The following is a 16,231-nucleotide window of genomic DNA, read 5'->3' as shown; positions in this document are numbered from 1 at the left end:
ACATAATGCGTATGTGCTTAAGCAGTGCTCAGTGTCTCCTTTGTGCAGTCATTGCTTATCTTTATTCATCTCACAGTTCTTCATTCACACAGTACTTTTTCCTAGTGATATTAACATGTTCAAGTGTATTTCAGTAATATGCTTGCTTGCATATCTCTTAGCCCAGTCCCATAGTAAATTTGTAGTTACCTCACTCTCATGAAATTTCTTCATCCCAACATCCCCCGATACTATCAAGTGTTTAACACACCTACAAACATATTCTATGTGTTCAGTATATAGCGCAAAGGAATGGAACAGGTCAGAATGGGTAATTTACAATTACATTAATGATTCGTAAGGAAACTGTACAATTAGGGTATTGTGTCCTAAAACAGACACAGTTAAAATCTTAAAAGGCACCCAGTCTGATTATAGGAAAACCATACCTACCACATGTATTCCTATTACTTTCCAACAGTTAGTAAATGCACCAACAGTTATTAAAAATTACACAGGCCAATGAAAATATTTTTTTGAAAAACTTTTTTTTACTTTGATAGCTGATCTTTATAGATTTTTGTGAGCTGAATTCAAATCTAGCCTTAATTTTTTTGTATCACCCATAGTTTTCGAACATTATGCTTTTTATTATATAGTTTAAAAATCCTATGCTATATGGTAAATGGGAAAATTAATGAAATGCTTTGTTACAACATAAGCATGGTTTGTATTTACGTTAAGCTCCTTAAAACAATGATATGTGTTAATAGAGGTTTCACTTGTCAGCTGTAATTGGTTTTATTTTCTTTCTCTTTTTTCTTTGAAGCTTCTTGTGTAGCTTTTTCTATGATGAGACACTTTCTGAACTTCTCGGTGAAGTGATAAACAGTAGTCCCCCATCATGTTGGTGTTCCAGTGGCCTTGGTAGCATTTTTGCATCACTTTAATGTCCTGTTGAAAATGCTCTTCTTCCTCCTCACTAACATCTCCCATATTGTCTGGGAAGTAATCAAGGTGACTGCTCAAAAAGTGAACTTTCAGGTACATTAATCATCCTAAAGTTTTAAACTTCTTTAACATTGTACTATAATAGGAACGTATTCTGGGTCTTTTTCATATCCTAAGAACTTTGTAACGACTTGCTTGAATGATACTCATGCTTCTTTCTCATTTAAGGTCATTGTGGATTCAAAGTTAACATCAAACATCAATTTTCTTTTAGTTTAGCTTCTGAAAGGTGTGGAAACTTTTGGCAGAGATACCTAAAACGTAGTCCATCTCGAGGCAACACCTTTAGAAACTGTTTCATTAGGCCTAACTTTATATGTGGAGGTGGTAGGAGTACGTTTTTTGGATCTACAAGGTTTTTGCTTAGAATGTTCTTCTCGTCAGGTCTTAAAGACTCCCTCACAGGCCAGTTCTTTCTGCAGCAGTGTTGATCCCTAGCCCTACTGTCCCATTCACACAAGAAACATGGAAATTTGGTAAAGCCACCTTGCTGACCAAGGAGCATGCATATTACTTTTAGATCGCCACATATAATCCAATTATGAGCAGGACAGCCTATTTTATTTAGCACTATTTCTAGGTTTTCATAGCTTTCTTTCATGTACAGAATGTCCAACAGGTATAGATGCATACATGTTACCATTGTAACCTTTAAACTAGTTTTGAATGAATGAGCAAACAGCCTCCAGTCTTCCTTTTTGTATTCAGTACCAAACTCATTCATCAGACCAGGAATGTCTGAGCAGTACACTAAATCACCTTCTTGTTGAAAAAACTTGGAAAATTGCTGCTCTCTCTTTCTGTACATGTGTATGCTGCTTCCAACTGTCAATAAGTTCTTTCCTTGTAATCTAGAGCCAAGCGACTCAGCTTTTTCTTTCGTTAAGCCCAGGTCCCTAACCAAATCGTTAAGCTTGGTCTGAGTAAACAATTTGGGCTCTAGACTTTCTGTATTACGATAGAATTCATCATCAGGTTCATCTAAATCACATTGTACATCAGAAAATACTTCTGTTGGAATATAATTTAAACCATCTGGTGGTTCAGGAATTGGCAAATCTACACCATGCTCTACTGGTCAGATGGCAGACGGAAGGTTAAGGTAACTTACTACCTTCTTGTTTTTTGAATTATGACCAGTAATATGGACACTGCAAAAAGTAGCAATTATCGGAATGATTTCTTGGCTCACTCCATATCATACAAACAGCAAATCTAAATGCTTTTTTCTCCTTTTCTTGACCATTTTCTCAGAACTTCAACACGCACACAACATACATTATGCGGTGCCCAAGATTTATCTTGATCAGCAAGTTTAGATCCAAAGTATGATAGATAAACCTTTTCAAAAGTCTGTAATGTTTTTTTGGTGTTCTTTTTAATCACAAATTCACCACAGATATAACAAACTGTCAGCAGAGTTTTTACAACTACGATTAGACATTGTACTGAGCACATGTGCAGGAAATGGGATAGTGAGGTTAAGTTGACAGTAAGCAAAACACCATCCCTAAACACAAAAATGGAATCGACCTTTTTTTTGCCAGCAAATGTTTTTCAGCAGTGCTACCAATGTCATCTACATTTATTACACCTCCTCTTAAAATAATTTTAACTATAAAAAAGCTGTAAAATTCTTTTAAAAAATCACTTAGTTTAATAAATTTAACTGTAAAATGGGAAGAAATGGTGGGTAATACAGTTTTTAAGTATCATATTTGGATTTCCCACCCTAAAAACATAAGAATAAGGTATTTTCAGCAAAAAAGTTTTTCCATCATTGGCCTGTGTAATTGGTCTTATGCAATGTTGTACCTATCTGCGACTCAGAATCTCGACTGTATGGTGAGTAAAACTGTCCTTTTCACAGTATTGTTACAAATATTTCTACTATGATTTAGCCCTATGCTGCCATTGTTTAGTTAGGAATGGTTAGTCATAACTTGTTTTGTCATTACAAATTTCTGTTTTCAAGAAAAAATTAATTTCGACAAACAGCATTTTCGGACTTAAAAATAAATGTGCACACAGTTGTTACAAATACAGAATATTGTGCTCTGCGTGCTGGGTTATTCATTATTGTTAAATTTATTATATGGATATAGTTATTAAGCAATTAATATAATTCTTAAATAAGATATGCTCAGTTCCAGAATATGATGTTGTTGATTCCTAAAAGTGATATGCAAAATCTTCTTGATAATGCAGTTTCTTGCTGTTTTTGGCAATAATGCAGCAGTTGGTGTGCTGCATTTCTTGCTATTGTTGACATTAATGTGCCAGGTGGTATAGACTATGCTAGGTTTTCATGTTACTGGTTGTGTGTCAGATTCTGGTGGTGGATGCACATGATCTTACTCAAATATTAACTGGTGAAAGAAAATTTGCAAGTATTCTTTTTCCCTGATCTCTCTTATAGGTATTTACTGGTCACATTCTGACATGTATGAGGTAGAATGAAATGTTTTGATATAGGCCTATAGTTTTCTTACATTTATTTGCAGCATCTCTTTGAAGAATGACGATAGCCTGGATGATGTCAACCCCTTTGAAGAGCCCACACTAGATGCTTATTGTAATGATTCATCCAGCACATGTGGGTAGAGGAGATTAGATATTGGCTAAATTAGGAGGAAAGGGGATTTCATACAGCTGCAGATATGTCTGCACCATACAAAAAGTACTGTAAAATGACCTAGAATTGTATCTCTAGATTCTGTGGATGTGGACAAAATAGTTTTTAAATTAAATTAATAAGATGTTTTGCTTGTCAGTAAGAGTGGTGTGATATGGAAATTGCAAATCTTTCATTTTTCTGGTGGTGTGGGAAATATAATGTCCCTATTTTTGTTCATTGGGGGGCGGGGGGCAGGGGGGGGGGGGGGGTAAGATAGCGATTCTCTTTCATGTATCTATTAATTTTTTTTTTAAAATTTTAAGTATAATGGTAAATGGTTCCCATCCATTGTTGGTTACATTTATATTATTAAAAATTAAAAAATCAAAGAAATTTTTGTAGTTTACTCCGAGACATACGTTTTGTGCTATAAGTATCTTAGAAACCACCTCAACAGGAAAACCCTAGTTTTGCTGTACATATATATCAGTTTTGGGGTTCTTGGACTCTCAACCTCATTTTTAAGACCTCAACCTTTGCTCTTCAGTGTACATAAGGATATCAAATGTGTGTCATATTTTGATGCAGCTGTATCATATTTAAGATTAAAATCCAAAAAATGATACAATGTTTTTATTCTCTTTTAGTCAACATATGTAACATTAAAAATTATATACAGTGTCTTTTAAAACAGCTTTTATTTCCTAACTTACATTTTTATATGTGTGTACATTTTTGCTTTTAAATAGCTTATATTTATGTCACCTTACCCTACATTTCAAAGCACAGCACAAAAATTATCAGGACAGTGTAATTCATTTATCTAATAGAACCAAACAGCTATGTAAATCTACATCTTTATACAGTAGATACTGCAGAAGCCACCGTAAGGTGCTTGATGGAGGGTACCATGTACTACTATTTGTCATTTCTCCTGCTCCACTCGCAAATAGAGTGAGGAAAAAATGACTATCCATACGCCTTTGTTTGGGCCCTAATTTCTCGTATCTTATCTTCATGGTCCTTACATGCGATATATGTCGGTGGGAGCAGAATCATTTGGCAGTCAGCTTCAAATGCCAGTTCTGTAAGTTTCCTCAATATTGTTTCCCAAAAAGAATGCTGCCTTCCCTCCAGGGATTTCCATTTGGGTTCCTGAAGCATCTTCGTAACACTTATGTGTTGTTCGAACCTACATGTAACCAATCTAGGAGCCCTCTTCTGAATTTCTTCGATGTCTTCCTTCAATTTTGACCTGGTACGGGTCCCAAACTCTCAAGCAGTACTCGCACCAGCATCCTATATGTGGCCTCCTTTACAGGGGAACCTACGGTCTAGAACCGCGCGACCGCTATGGTCGCAGGTTCAAATCCTACCTCGGGCGTTGATGTGTGTGATGTCCTTAGGTTAGTTAGGTTTAAGTAGTTCTAAGGGACTGATGACCTCAGAAGTTAAGTCCCATAGTGCTCAGAGCCATTTGAACCATTTTACAGGTGAACCACTCTTTCCTAAAATTCTCCCAATAAACTGAAGTTGACCAATTGCCTTCCCTACTACAGTTTTCACATGCTCATTCCACCTCATATCGCTTTGCAATGTTGCACAAAGATGTTTAAACAACTTGATTGTGTCTAGCCGGACATTAGTAATACTGTATAAAATGCATATTTGAACCATCAGGTGTTTTTATTTTACACCCAAACATCTACTGGTTTCAGTCTTAGACCATCTTCATCAATGAAGGGTTAAAATGGTTTAAGCCACCATATTGCGTTAGTCATTACTTAAAATGTTTAGTGCATGTCATGAATGTAAGTATATGACACAGGACTTTAAAAGCAAACATACAAATACTAAATGTATACAAAGCAACACTAGTAATATTGTATCCAAACATTACAGGTTAGCTGCCATTCATCACACCAACTGGAAATTTTGTCTAAGTCATCTTGTATCTTCCTACAGTCACTTAACTTCGACAGCTTACCGTACACCATGGCATCATCAGCAAACAACCACATATTGCTGTCCACCCTTGCTGCCAAATCATGTATGTGTATAGAGAACAACAGCATTCCTATCACACTTCCGGGGGGCACTCCTGATGATTCCGTTATCTCTGATGAACACTGATCCTCGAGGACAGTATACTGGGTTCTGTTATTTAAGAAGTCTGTGAGCCACTCACATATCTTTAATTTATTCCATATGCTCGTACCTTCATTAACAGACTGCACTGGGGTACTGTGTCAAATGCTTTCCGGAAATCTAGAAATATTTAATCTGTGTGTTGCCCATCATCCACAGTTCTCAGTATATCATGTGAGAAAAGGGCAAATTGAGTTTCGCTCGAGTGATGCTTTCTAAAACCATGCTGATTCATGGACATAGGCTGCTTAGCTTCAAGAAAGTTTATTATATTTGAAATGAGAATGCGTTCAAGGATTCTGCAGCAGACAGAAGTCAGGGATATTGGTCTGTAATTTTGTGGGTGCGTTCTTTTACGTTTCTTATATACTGGAGTCATCTGCACTTTTTTCCAGTCCCATGCAACTTTGTACCGAGCAAGAGATTCACGATAAATGCAAGCTAGGTAAGGGACCAATGCCGTAGAGTACTCTTTGTAAAATTGAACTGTGATTCCATCCGGGCCTTGTGATTTATTTGTTTTCAAATCTTTAAGTTGCTTTTCTATGCCACATACGCTTATTACTGTGTTTTCCGTATGGGAGACCGTCCGATGGTCAAATGACGCTATTTACATATGTTTCTCCTGCGTGAACGATTTCTTGAACGTGAAATTTAAAACTTCAGCTCCATTTTGCTATCTTCTACTGCCACACCAGACTGGTCAACAAGGGACTGAATGGAAGCCTTAGACCCACTTAGAGATTTTGCGTATGACCAGAATTTTCTCAAGTTCTCTGCCAGATCCTCCATTAAGATGTCACGGTGGTAGATGTTGTATGCGCATAGATCTTTTCACAGACACACTAATCTCTACTAATCTTTGCTTGTTGTCATTTGTAAATCCCCTTTTGAACCTGGAGTGCAACAGTCTCTGCTTCCTCAACGTCCTACAAATTTTGTTATTAAACTGTGGTGGGTCTTTTCCATCCTTTATCCCCTTACTTGACACGTAACTCTCTAGACCACAATTTACAGTCTACTTAAACTTTGCCCATAATTCCTCTGCATTCATCTTATTGGAACTGAGTGATGCCAATTTGCTGTCCAGGTGAAACACTAATAACTGCTTATCTGCTCTGTCTAGCTGAAACACTTTCCTAGCCTTCTTGACTGATTTGTTAACTTTCGTCTTTACAGTTGCTATAATGACATCATGATTGCTAATCCCCGTTTATATACTGACATTGTCGATTAGCTTGGTGTTTTTTTGTCATCAGTCTTGTGGTTGGTTTGATGTGACCCACCACCACGACTTCCTCTCCTGTGCCAACCTCCTCATCTCAGAATCGCAACCTATGTCCTCAACTATTTGCTGGATGTGTTCCAAACTTCCTCTACATTTTTTGGCCTCTATAGCTCCCTCAAGTACCATTGAAGTTATTCCCTGATGTCTTAACAGATGTCCTCTCATCCTGTCCCTTCTCCTTGTCAGTGTTTTCTACATATTCCTTTCCTGTCTGATTATGCGCAGAACCTCCTCATTCCCTACCTTATTACTCCACCTGAGTTTCAACATTCGTCTGTAGCATCACATCTCAAATGCTCCAATTCTCTTCTTCTCTGTTTCTTCCCACAGTCCATGTTCCACCACTGTACAATGCTGTGCTCGAGACATACATTCTCAGAAATTTCTTCCTCAAATTAACCTATGTTTGATACTAGTAGACTTCTCTTAGCCAGGAATGCCATTTTTGCAAGTGCTAATCTGCTTTTGATGTCCTCCTTGTTCCATCCGTCATTGGTTATTTTGATGCCTAGGTAGTAGAATTCCTTAACTTCATGTACTTCATGACTATCAGTCCTGATGTTAAGTTTCTCGCTGCTCTCAGTTTTGCTACTTCTCATTATTTTCATGTTTTTTCTATTTTTTTTTCTCTTTTCCTCTCTCTTAGTCCGTATTCTGTACTCATTAGATTGTTCATTCCATTCAGCAGATCATGTAAATCTTCTTCACTTGCACTGAGGATAGCAATGTCATCAGCGAATCGTATCATTGTTATCCTTTAACCTTGAATTTTAATTCCACTCCTGAACCTGTTTTTATTTCCATCATTGCTTCTTCGATGTACATTCTTGTCTTACACCCTTTTTAATCTGAGCACTTCCTTCTTGGTCGTCCACTCTTATTATTCCCTCTTGGCTCTTGTACATGTTGTGTATTATCCGTTTTTCTCTATAGCTTACCCATATTTTCCTCAGAATTTTGAACATTTTGCAACATTTTACACTGTCGAATGCATTTTCCTGTTCGAAAAATTCTATGAATGTGTGTTGGTTTCTCTGTAGTCTTGCTTCCATTATCAACTGCAACATCAGGATTGCATCTCTGGTGCCTTTACCTTTCTAAAGCCAAACTGATCATCATCTAATGCATCCTCAATTTTATTTTCAATTTTTCTGTATTTTATTCTTATTGACAACTTAGATGCATCAGCTGTTAAGCTGTTGTGCGATAATTCTCATGTTTATCAACTCTTGCAGTGTTATGCAGAATTTTAACTTCAGATAATCATCAGTTTAGGTCTATTCTGTAAGAGCCCCAATCTGTTTTCCTAGACTTTCTAACACCCATTTCAACTCCAAACTTAATATGCATGTGCTCAGATAAGGGTGGCTCCATCCCTATATGCCATTGTTTGAGGTAGCTACCTATTAAGATGGACCCGTCATCTGTTCCTGAAAGTAGGTTTCTTACCCCTGCTAAAAACCTCTAGATTGCTCTCCTATAGGTATTCAAGTAGATAATCACATGGCTGCTGGTATTGCTGCCTCAACACACCAGTTTGTGGTTTTGACATCACATCCAACCAACAGTCGTTCATTCAGGTGCAACCAGCTGTCTTCCAATCTCACCACTTCCTGGGAAGGAGTAGTACTGTCCTCACAAGGAGGGTAAACTGAGGCCAGTACAAACTACCTCGTGCTTCCTCCCTTGCACTGTTTCATTATGATCATCACTAAGTCCCTGGAACAGAAATTCGCCACAGGCATCAATGAAATTTCATTTCTAACAAAAATACGTTCTAAGCAAAGAAGGGAAAGCAGAAAGGTGGAAGGAGTATATAGAGGGTCTATACAAGGGCGATGTACTTGAGGACAATATTATGGAAATGGAAGAGGATGTACCGTATTTACTCGAATCTAAGCCGCACATTTTTCCGGTTTTTGTAATCCAAAAAACCACCTGCAGCTTAGAATCGAGTGCAAAGTAAGCGGAAGTTCTGAAAAATGTTGGTAGGAACTTTTATGAATTGTGAATCACATGCAGTATTCTCTTCACCATAAGAATAATGCGAATATAAACATTTTACCATGTATTCTTTCGTGTTTGCTGCTATCTCATTTAAATTCTGTCTGCCTAATAAACTACGAAACTAGAGTGAGACAAAAGCAAACGCGGAAGAACATGCATATCATGTTATGTTTATATTCGTATTATTCTTATGCGTAATAGTGATACAGTCAGAAATGAAGCACGGCAATTGACTAGATTTTTAAATCTAAGATGACTCAAATTCCTGTGCAGAATGTAATGTACTAAAGAGGCACCGAGCGCAGTGGCGCGACACTGGACTCGCATTTGGGAGGACGATGGTTCAATCCCGCGTCCGGCCATCCTGATTTAGGTTTTCCGTGATTTCCCTAAATCACTCCAGGCAAATGCCGGGATGGTTCCTTTCAAAGGGCACGGCCGACTTCCTTCCCTGTCCTTCCTTAATCCGATGAGACCGATGACCTCGCTGTCTGGTCTCCTTCCCCAAAACAGCCAACCAACCAATTAAAGAGGCATCTGCAGAGATTTTCAAACAGAGAAAAATTTTCGCTGAACTCTCATTCAGAATATGTTCTATCAGACGCAGTCTATTATTTGGTTCTTGTTGATCATTATCAAAGGAAGCAGCAGTGTAAGTAACAACAAATAGCAGTCTCTTGCCATTTTTTTTTTTTTTTTTTTTTTTAGTTGTAAGCGGCGGTAGCACGCACAAAGGGAAGCCATGCCGTGAGCGATGACAGGCCGTAAACACTCATTATCAGAATGTGACAAACAATGCGTGACACAGTACAGTAATGCATCTTCAGCTTAGAGTGACGTAAACACCTATAACAAAGAAAACGGCACTTATCAGATGAAAGAAAAATAAGCAATCAATTCAAACCAGACGAAGCACATGAAAAAGGAAGGGTACCCTTATAAATACAGACGGAGCGCCTGACACATAGCAATGGCTACCTGGTAAAGCTTAACTTCTAAGCTTACGACTCTAACGAAACTACTGTAGCTCTATCGTCATTCATTCGACCTAAATTGTGTCTCATATTACAATGGACCAACTTTGTTTCGATTTGGAGATGCGGCCTAAAACTTTTCTCTCCCGGTGAATTTCGAGTCTCAAATTTCAGGTGCGGCTTGGATTCGGGAAAAATTTTTTTCCTTGATTTCAAGTCTCATTTTTCAGGTGCGGCTTAGGTTCGAGTGCAGCTTAGATTCGAGTAAATACGGTAGATGAAGATGAAATGAGAGATATGATACTGTGTGAAGAGTTTGGCAGAGCACTGAAAGACCTGAGTCAAAACAAGGCTCCGGGAGTAGACAACATCCCATTAGAACTACTGACAGCCTTGGGAGAGCCAGTCCTGACAAAACTCTACCATCTGGTGAGTAAAATGTATGAGACAGGCGAAATACCCTCAGACTTCAAGAAGAATATAGTAATTCCAATCCCAAAGAAAGCAGGTGTTGACAGATGTGATGATTACCAAACTATCAGTTTAATAAGTCACGGCTGCAAAATACTATCGCGAATTCTTTACAGACGAATGGAAAAACTGGTAGAAGCCGATCTTGGGGAAGCTCAGTTTGGATTCCGTAGAAATATGGGAACACGTGAGGCAATACTGACCCTACGACTTATTTTAGAAGCTAGATTAAGAAAAGGCAAACCTACGTTTCTAGCATTTGTAGACTTAGAGAAAGCTTTTAACAATGTTGACTGGAATACTCTCTTTCAAATTCTGAAGGTGGCAGGAGTAAAATACAGGGAGGGAAAGGGTATTTACAATTTGTACAGAAACCAGATGGCAGTTACAAGAGTCGAGGGACGTGAAAGGGAAGCAGTGGTTGGGAAGGGAGTGAGACAGGGTTGTAGCCTCTCCCTGATGTTGTTCAATCTGTATATTGAGCAAGCAGTAAAGGAAACAAAAGAAAAATTCAGAGTAGGTATTAAAATCCACGGAGAAGAAATAAAAACTTTTAAGGTTCGCTGATGACATTGTAATTCTGTCAGAGACAGCAAAGGACTTGGAAGAGCAGTTGAACGGAATGGACAGTGTCTTAAAAGGAGGATATAAGATGAACATCAACAAAAGCAAACCGAGGATAATGGAATGTTGTCGAATTAAGTCGGGTGATGCTGAGGGAATTAGATTAGGAAATGAGACACTTAAAGTAGTAAATGAGTTTTGCTATTTGGGGAGCAAAGTAACTGATGATGGTCGAAGTAGAGAAGATATAAAATGTAGACTGGCAATAGCAAGAAAAGCGTTTCTGAAGAAGAGAAATTTGTTAACATCGAGTATAGATTTAAGTGTCAGGAAGTCGTTTCTGAAAGTATATGTATGGAGTGTAGCTATGTCTGGAAATGAAACATCGACGATAACAAGTTTGGACAAGAAGAGAATAGAAGCTTTCGAAATGTGGTGCTACAGAAGAATGCTGAAGATTAGATGGGTAGATCACATAACTAATGAGGTGGTACTGAATAGGATTGGGGAGAAGAGGAGTTTGTGGCACAACTTGACTAGAAGAAGGGATCGGTTGGTAGGACATGTTCTGAGGCGTCAAGGGATCACCAATTTAGTATTAGAGGGCAGCGTGGAGGGTAAAAATCATAGAGGGAGACCAAGAGATGAATACACTAAGCAGATTCAGAAGGATGTAGGCTGCAGTACGTACTGGGAGATGAAGAAGCTTGCACAGGATAGAGTAGTGTGGAGAGCTGCATCAAACCAGTCTCAGGACTGAAGTCCACAACAACAACAACAACAACAACAACAACAAAAATACAAGTTTTTTCCCTTTATCTATCATAAATCAAGTTCACTCCCATTTCCTCCAAGGCCTTATACACTCTGTTTATGTAAGCGGGATTCCTGGGTCAGGGCCACGTTCACCTCCTGTCTTTCCAGAAGGCGACTCAAGGCAGCAGTGGCCCCTTAAGTTTATCTGCAACACTTCCAGTCACCAACTTGCTGCAATTGTCACTTCTGAAGCCCTTAATCACCCTGACAGTAACCTGCTAGAAACCTAAATTCAGTTCTGGCACTGCTCACGCATTGAGTTTGGGGATTTCTCACAGAATTCCACCATAAGGGTTTGGCTGTCAGATGTAACCTTCTGATTAATTATTCACTTTCTGGTTCTGCATCCATACTTTCTCGAACACGGTTTTTCTAGTATCATCCTTAAGTAATCTAGGTACATAGATTTATATCTTCACAGCCTTAGAGAGTTCCTCTGCTGTCTTGACCAGCAGCTTCACTTGCTCCCACAGAGATATCATTGGCACCATCTCCTTTAGCCAGTCTACTGTTCTCACCCCCTTACAGACAAAGTCATATTTGGTCAAGGTAGACCTTCCTGAATTTGAGGCCTTCATTTGCATCTTCGCCAAACTTTTCTGAGAGAGCCATCTGAAGTAGCTCCTCATGCTGTGAGGTGGTGTGAACAATTGTATATCCGTATTGGACTACTGCTATTCTAAAAATTGAGGCTGCAGTATCATAGGTCTGTTTCCCAGTTTCTGCCACAGCTTGTTTTGTAATCATTTATCCTGGGAAATGGGGGTAATGAAGTCTTTTCTCTTTCTCTCCAGTTCTTCCAAGTGGCAGGGGTCTTTTTACCCCTTCACTCTGGAACAGTCTTCTCCCCTGGCAATGCTCTGATCTTGATCTGGCCCAGCTTCTCAGCGACATTTTTCACATCTTCCACTGATTTGTCCCCCAATTCAATTGTGGAAAAGCCTACACCCAGTGTTCGGTTGTAGGTGTGTCCATAATTTAAAAACTGAGGGACTTGATAATACCTCACATACCTAATGTTTGGGTATTTGAGGTATTAATAAGTCCCTCAGTTTTTAATTTTTTCTGTGTTTTCCATATTGGTCCCATGAGCATTGGGGATATGTTGGGTTAACACCAGAAGAACCCCAAGCTGGTGTAAGGCTAATTACTCAGGAGATCACCCACTATCCCTGAGATTCCATTCATGACACATCTTTCCATGTGCCATCCACCCCGATAGCAGAATGGTCAGCGTGACTGCCGTCTTAAGGGGCCCGGGTTCGATACCCGGCTGAGGCGGGGATTTTCTCCGCTCTGGGACTGGGTGTTGTGTTGTCTTCATCATCATTTCATCCCCACCTGGTGCACAGGTCGCCCAATGTGGCGTTGAATGTGATAAGACCTGCACCAAGGCGGCTGGACCTGCTCCGTAAGGAGCCTCCCGGCCAATGACGCCAAACGCTCATTTCCATTTTTATTTCCATATGCCACGAACCTCTCAATATGGATCCTGTTAGACTTTGAGTTGGGGAAAAGAATGTTGGAAGAGATGGGGTGTTGTGGGACACACTTTGTCAGGTTCATCCACTGAGGCCTGTGCGGCTTGGGAGACCCTGCCAGGGTCTACGCTACCACCGGCATAATCTTAAGCTTTGTGCAAATGTGCAAACCTCTCTACCTGCACACTCCGTGTTATGACAAGGTGGTGTTCCCTGAAGAGGTCTCTTACATTATCCTTGCTTCATGCAATTAATTTCAGTGATATACCTATCAAACCCTGTAGTCTCCCTACCCTGTCTCTATTTCCTGCTTTACTTTATAACATACAGACTCACGTTGTGAAATGAGCTTATTGTGACAATGCTCTTGACAACATGTGCAGTGAAATGAAGAGCATTTCTTACAATGCCCCAGCTTGCCTCCATTTTTTGGGATGGCATTGTATATCCACATAATATTCACAGCTCAGTTGTCATATGTAGACAGTCAGCATTGCCAGTATGAAATACTTTGCTTTATAGAAATCTCTAAAATATAACAAGATAAACATGTTAATCATTGTGCCTCTGATTTGGATTCTATTTCCCAAGAGCTTGAACAGAGATACTTATTTTGTCTTCTTTCATAGGCTTTGCATTCCTCTAGATTGAGATTTGCATATGAATAACTATTTACACTAAGATGATAACAGAAAATCCTGGATGAGATTCAAACAATATAATAAATAATGATAGCCAAAATACTCTGTAGTTTGTATGTTGAGTAGCTGATAGGCACGTCATAAATCAGCTTATTTTTCAGTATGTTCACACACACACACACACACACACACACACACACACACACACACACACAGAGAGAGAGAGAGAGAGAGAGAGAGAGAGAGAGAGAGAGAGAACAAATTTGAAAGCTGAACTGTAATGTTCAATCTCTCTTTATTTTTTTCATAAGAATATCAACTACTAAACTCATTCAGTTCTGAATACTTTCCACTGCTGTATCTTCCACTTTTGATGTTATCCAGTTTTTCATTTTGTCCGGGAGGAGGCCCAATAGTATTCATGTAATAACTTTTGTTTTACAATTTAATTTTAATGTGAAATTTTTGTAGAAATTTTGCTTTCACGTAGACTAGAACATGACTCTATTTGTGAATAATCTACTACTACATAACTGTAAATTTATACTAATCCTGCAGTTGGCAGAAGCTGCAAAACGTGAAGCACGTATTGAGGAACGCACTCGTACCATTAGCCAGCAGCGTGAGGCAGAGCGCAGTGCAGAACAGCATGATCGTGAGATAATAGCTGCAAAAGTGGATGCAGAGGAAGTAGCTGAACCCCGTGTTGATGCTAGTGAAAGACTGCGACAGGAACGCAACAAGGTTAGTCCCTTGTATATACAGTGAGTCCAAAAAGTATTTTTCTAGCGGCATATCTTTTAGAAAACAAAGTTTGTGTAACACGAAGAGAAATGTATACAAAATCTAAAGAGCCACTCACGTAAGAAGTACCTTGGTAAGTGATTTTTGTTGAAAATCAAGGAAAGAAATACATCCAAATAGACACCGAGGTTAACAAAATAGAAAATGTAATACAAGAGCTAGTTCATAAAGTATTCATCCACCATCTGACTATGCCAAAATCCTGCGTACAGTGATTAAACTATAATGCTGACCCACAGCAAACACTAGAGTTAATAGTGCGCAGCCCCACCCTGTTGCCTGTTGTGATTCTGAATGGTGCCGATACAATGCAATTAGCGCCATGGTCCGTAAGGGTAGTGAGACAACGCTGATCGAAAGTAATATTCTGTGCTTACATAATAAGTGCAAATCTTCTTACGAGATTGCTAAAGTACTCGGTAGACCTAGATCGATGGTTCAGTTGATAATTGATCGATTTTGCACGACAAAATCATTAAGGAACCAACCACATACCAGACGCCCTCACACTTTGACTGATGCAGACGTGAGATTTATCATGAGCGAAATGAAGAAGAAACCTAAAATCAGTGCTCCTAAGTTGGCTGGGGAGTTAGAGTCTAGGGGAAAGAAGGTATGTGCCAACACAATCAGAAAAACCTTCAAAACATATGGGTATCACAGCCAGGTAACTCGCAAGAAATTTTGGGTCAGTTAGCAGAATTGAAAGAAACGTCTTCATTTTGTAATGGAACATAGATTCATAAAGGAAGACTTATGGAATAAAGTAATATTTTTTGATGAGAGTAAATATAACGTATTCGGGTCGGATGGCAGGTGATTGGTGTGGCATAAGAAGAATGCGGAGATGTTGCCCTGCAATCTTGTGCCAATGGTTAAACACAATGGTGGCTACCTGATGGTGTGGGGCTGTATGAATGCTGCAGGTGTTGGAAAATTACATTTCATAGAAGGTACAATGGATCACCATATGTACAGGGTTATTACAAATGATTGAAGCGATTTCACAGCTCTACAATAACTTTATTATTTGAGATATTTTCACAATGCTTTGCACACACATACAAAAACTCAAAAAGTTTTTTTAGGCATTCACAAATGTTCGATATGTGCCCCTTTAGTGATTCGGCTGACATCAAGCCGATAATCAAGTTCCTCCCACACTCGGCGCACGATGTCCCCATCAATGAGTTCGAAAGCATCGTTGATGCGAGCTCGCAGTTCTGGCACATTTCTTGGTAGAGGAGGTTTTAACACTGAATCTTTCACATAACCCCACAGAAAGACATCGCATGGGGTTAAGTCGGGAGAGCGTGGAGGCCATGACATGAATTGCTGTTCATTATCTCCACCACGACCGATCCATTGGTTTTCCAATCTCCTGTTTAAGAAATGCCGAACATCATGATGGAAGTACGGTGGAGCTCCAT

The 16,231-nt window shown here is 39.1% G+C and overlaps 1 protein-coding gene across 1 annotated transcript in view; it reads left to right on the top strand.

Moving 5' to 3' along the window:
• The window catches only part of LOC124606721 (drebrin-like protein), a 205,742-nt gene that overhangs the window by 89,656 nt on the left and 99,855 nt on the right, over positions 1-16,231 (top strand). The window contains exon 6 of the mRNA XM_047138751.1: positions 14,556-14,741. Within this exon, the coding sequence (XP_046994707.1) occupies positions 14,556-14,741 (186 nt within the window). The remainder of the gene's footprint in view (positions 1-14,555; positions 14,742-16,231) is intronic.

The sequence above is a fragment of the Schistocerca americana genome, chromosome 3, assembly GCF_021461395.2.
Source record: "Schistocerca americana isolate TAMUIC-IGC-003095 chromosome 3, iqSchAmer2.1, whole genome shotgun sequence".
Classification (NCBI taxonomy): Eukaryota; Metazoa; Arthropoda; class Insecta; order Orthoptera; family Acrididae; genus Schistocerca; species Schistocerca americana.
The sequence above is the reverse complement of the archived record's forward strand: the minus strand, read 5'-3'. Positions and strand labels throughout refer to the sequence as shown.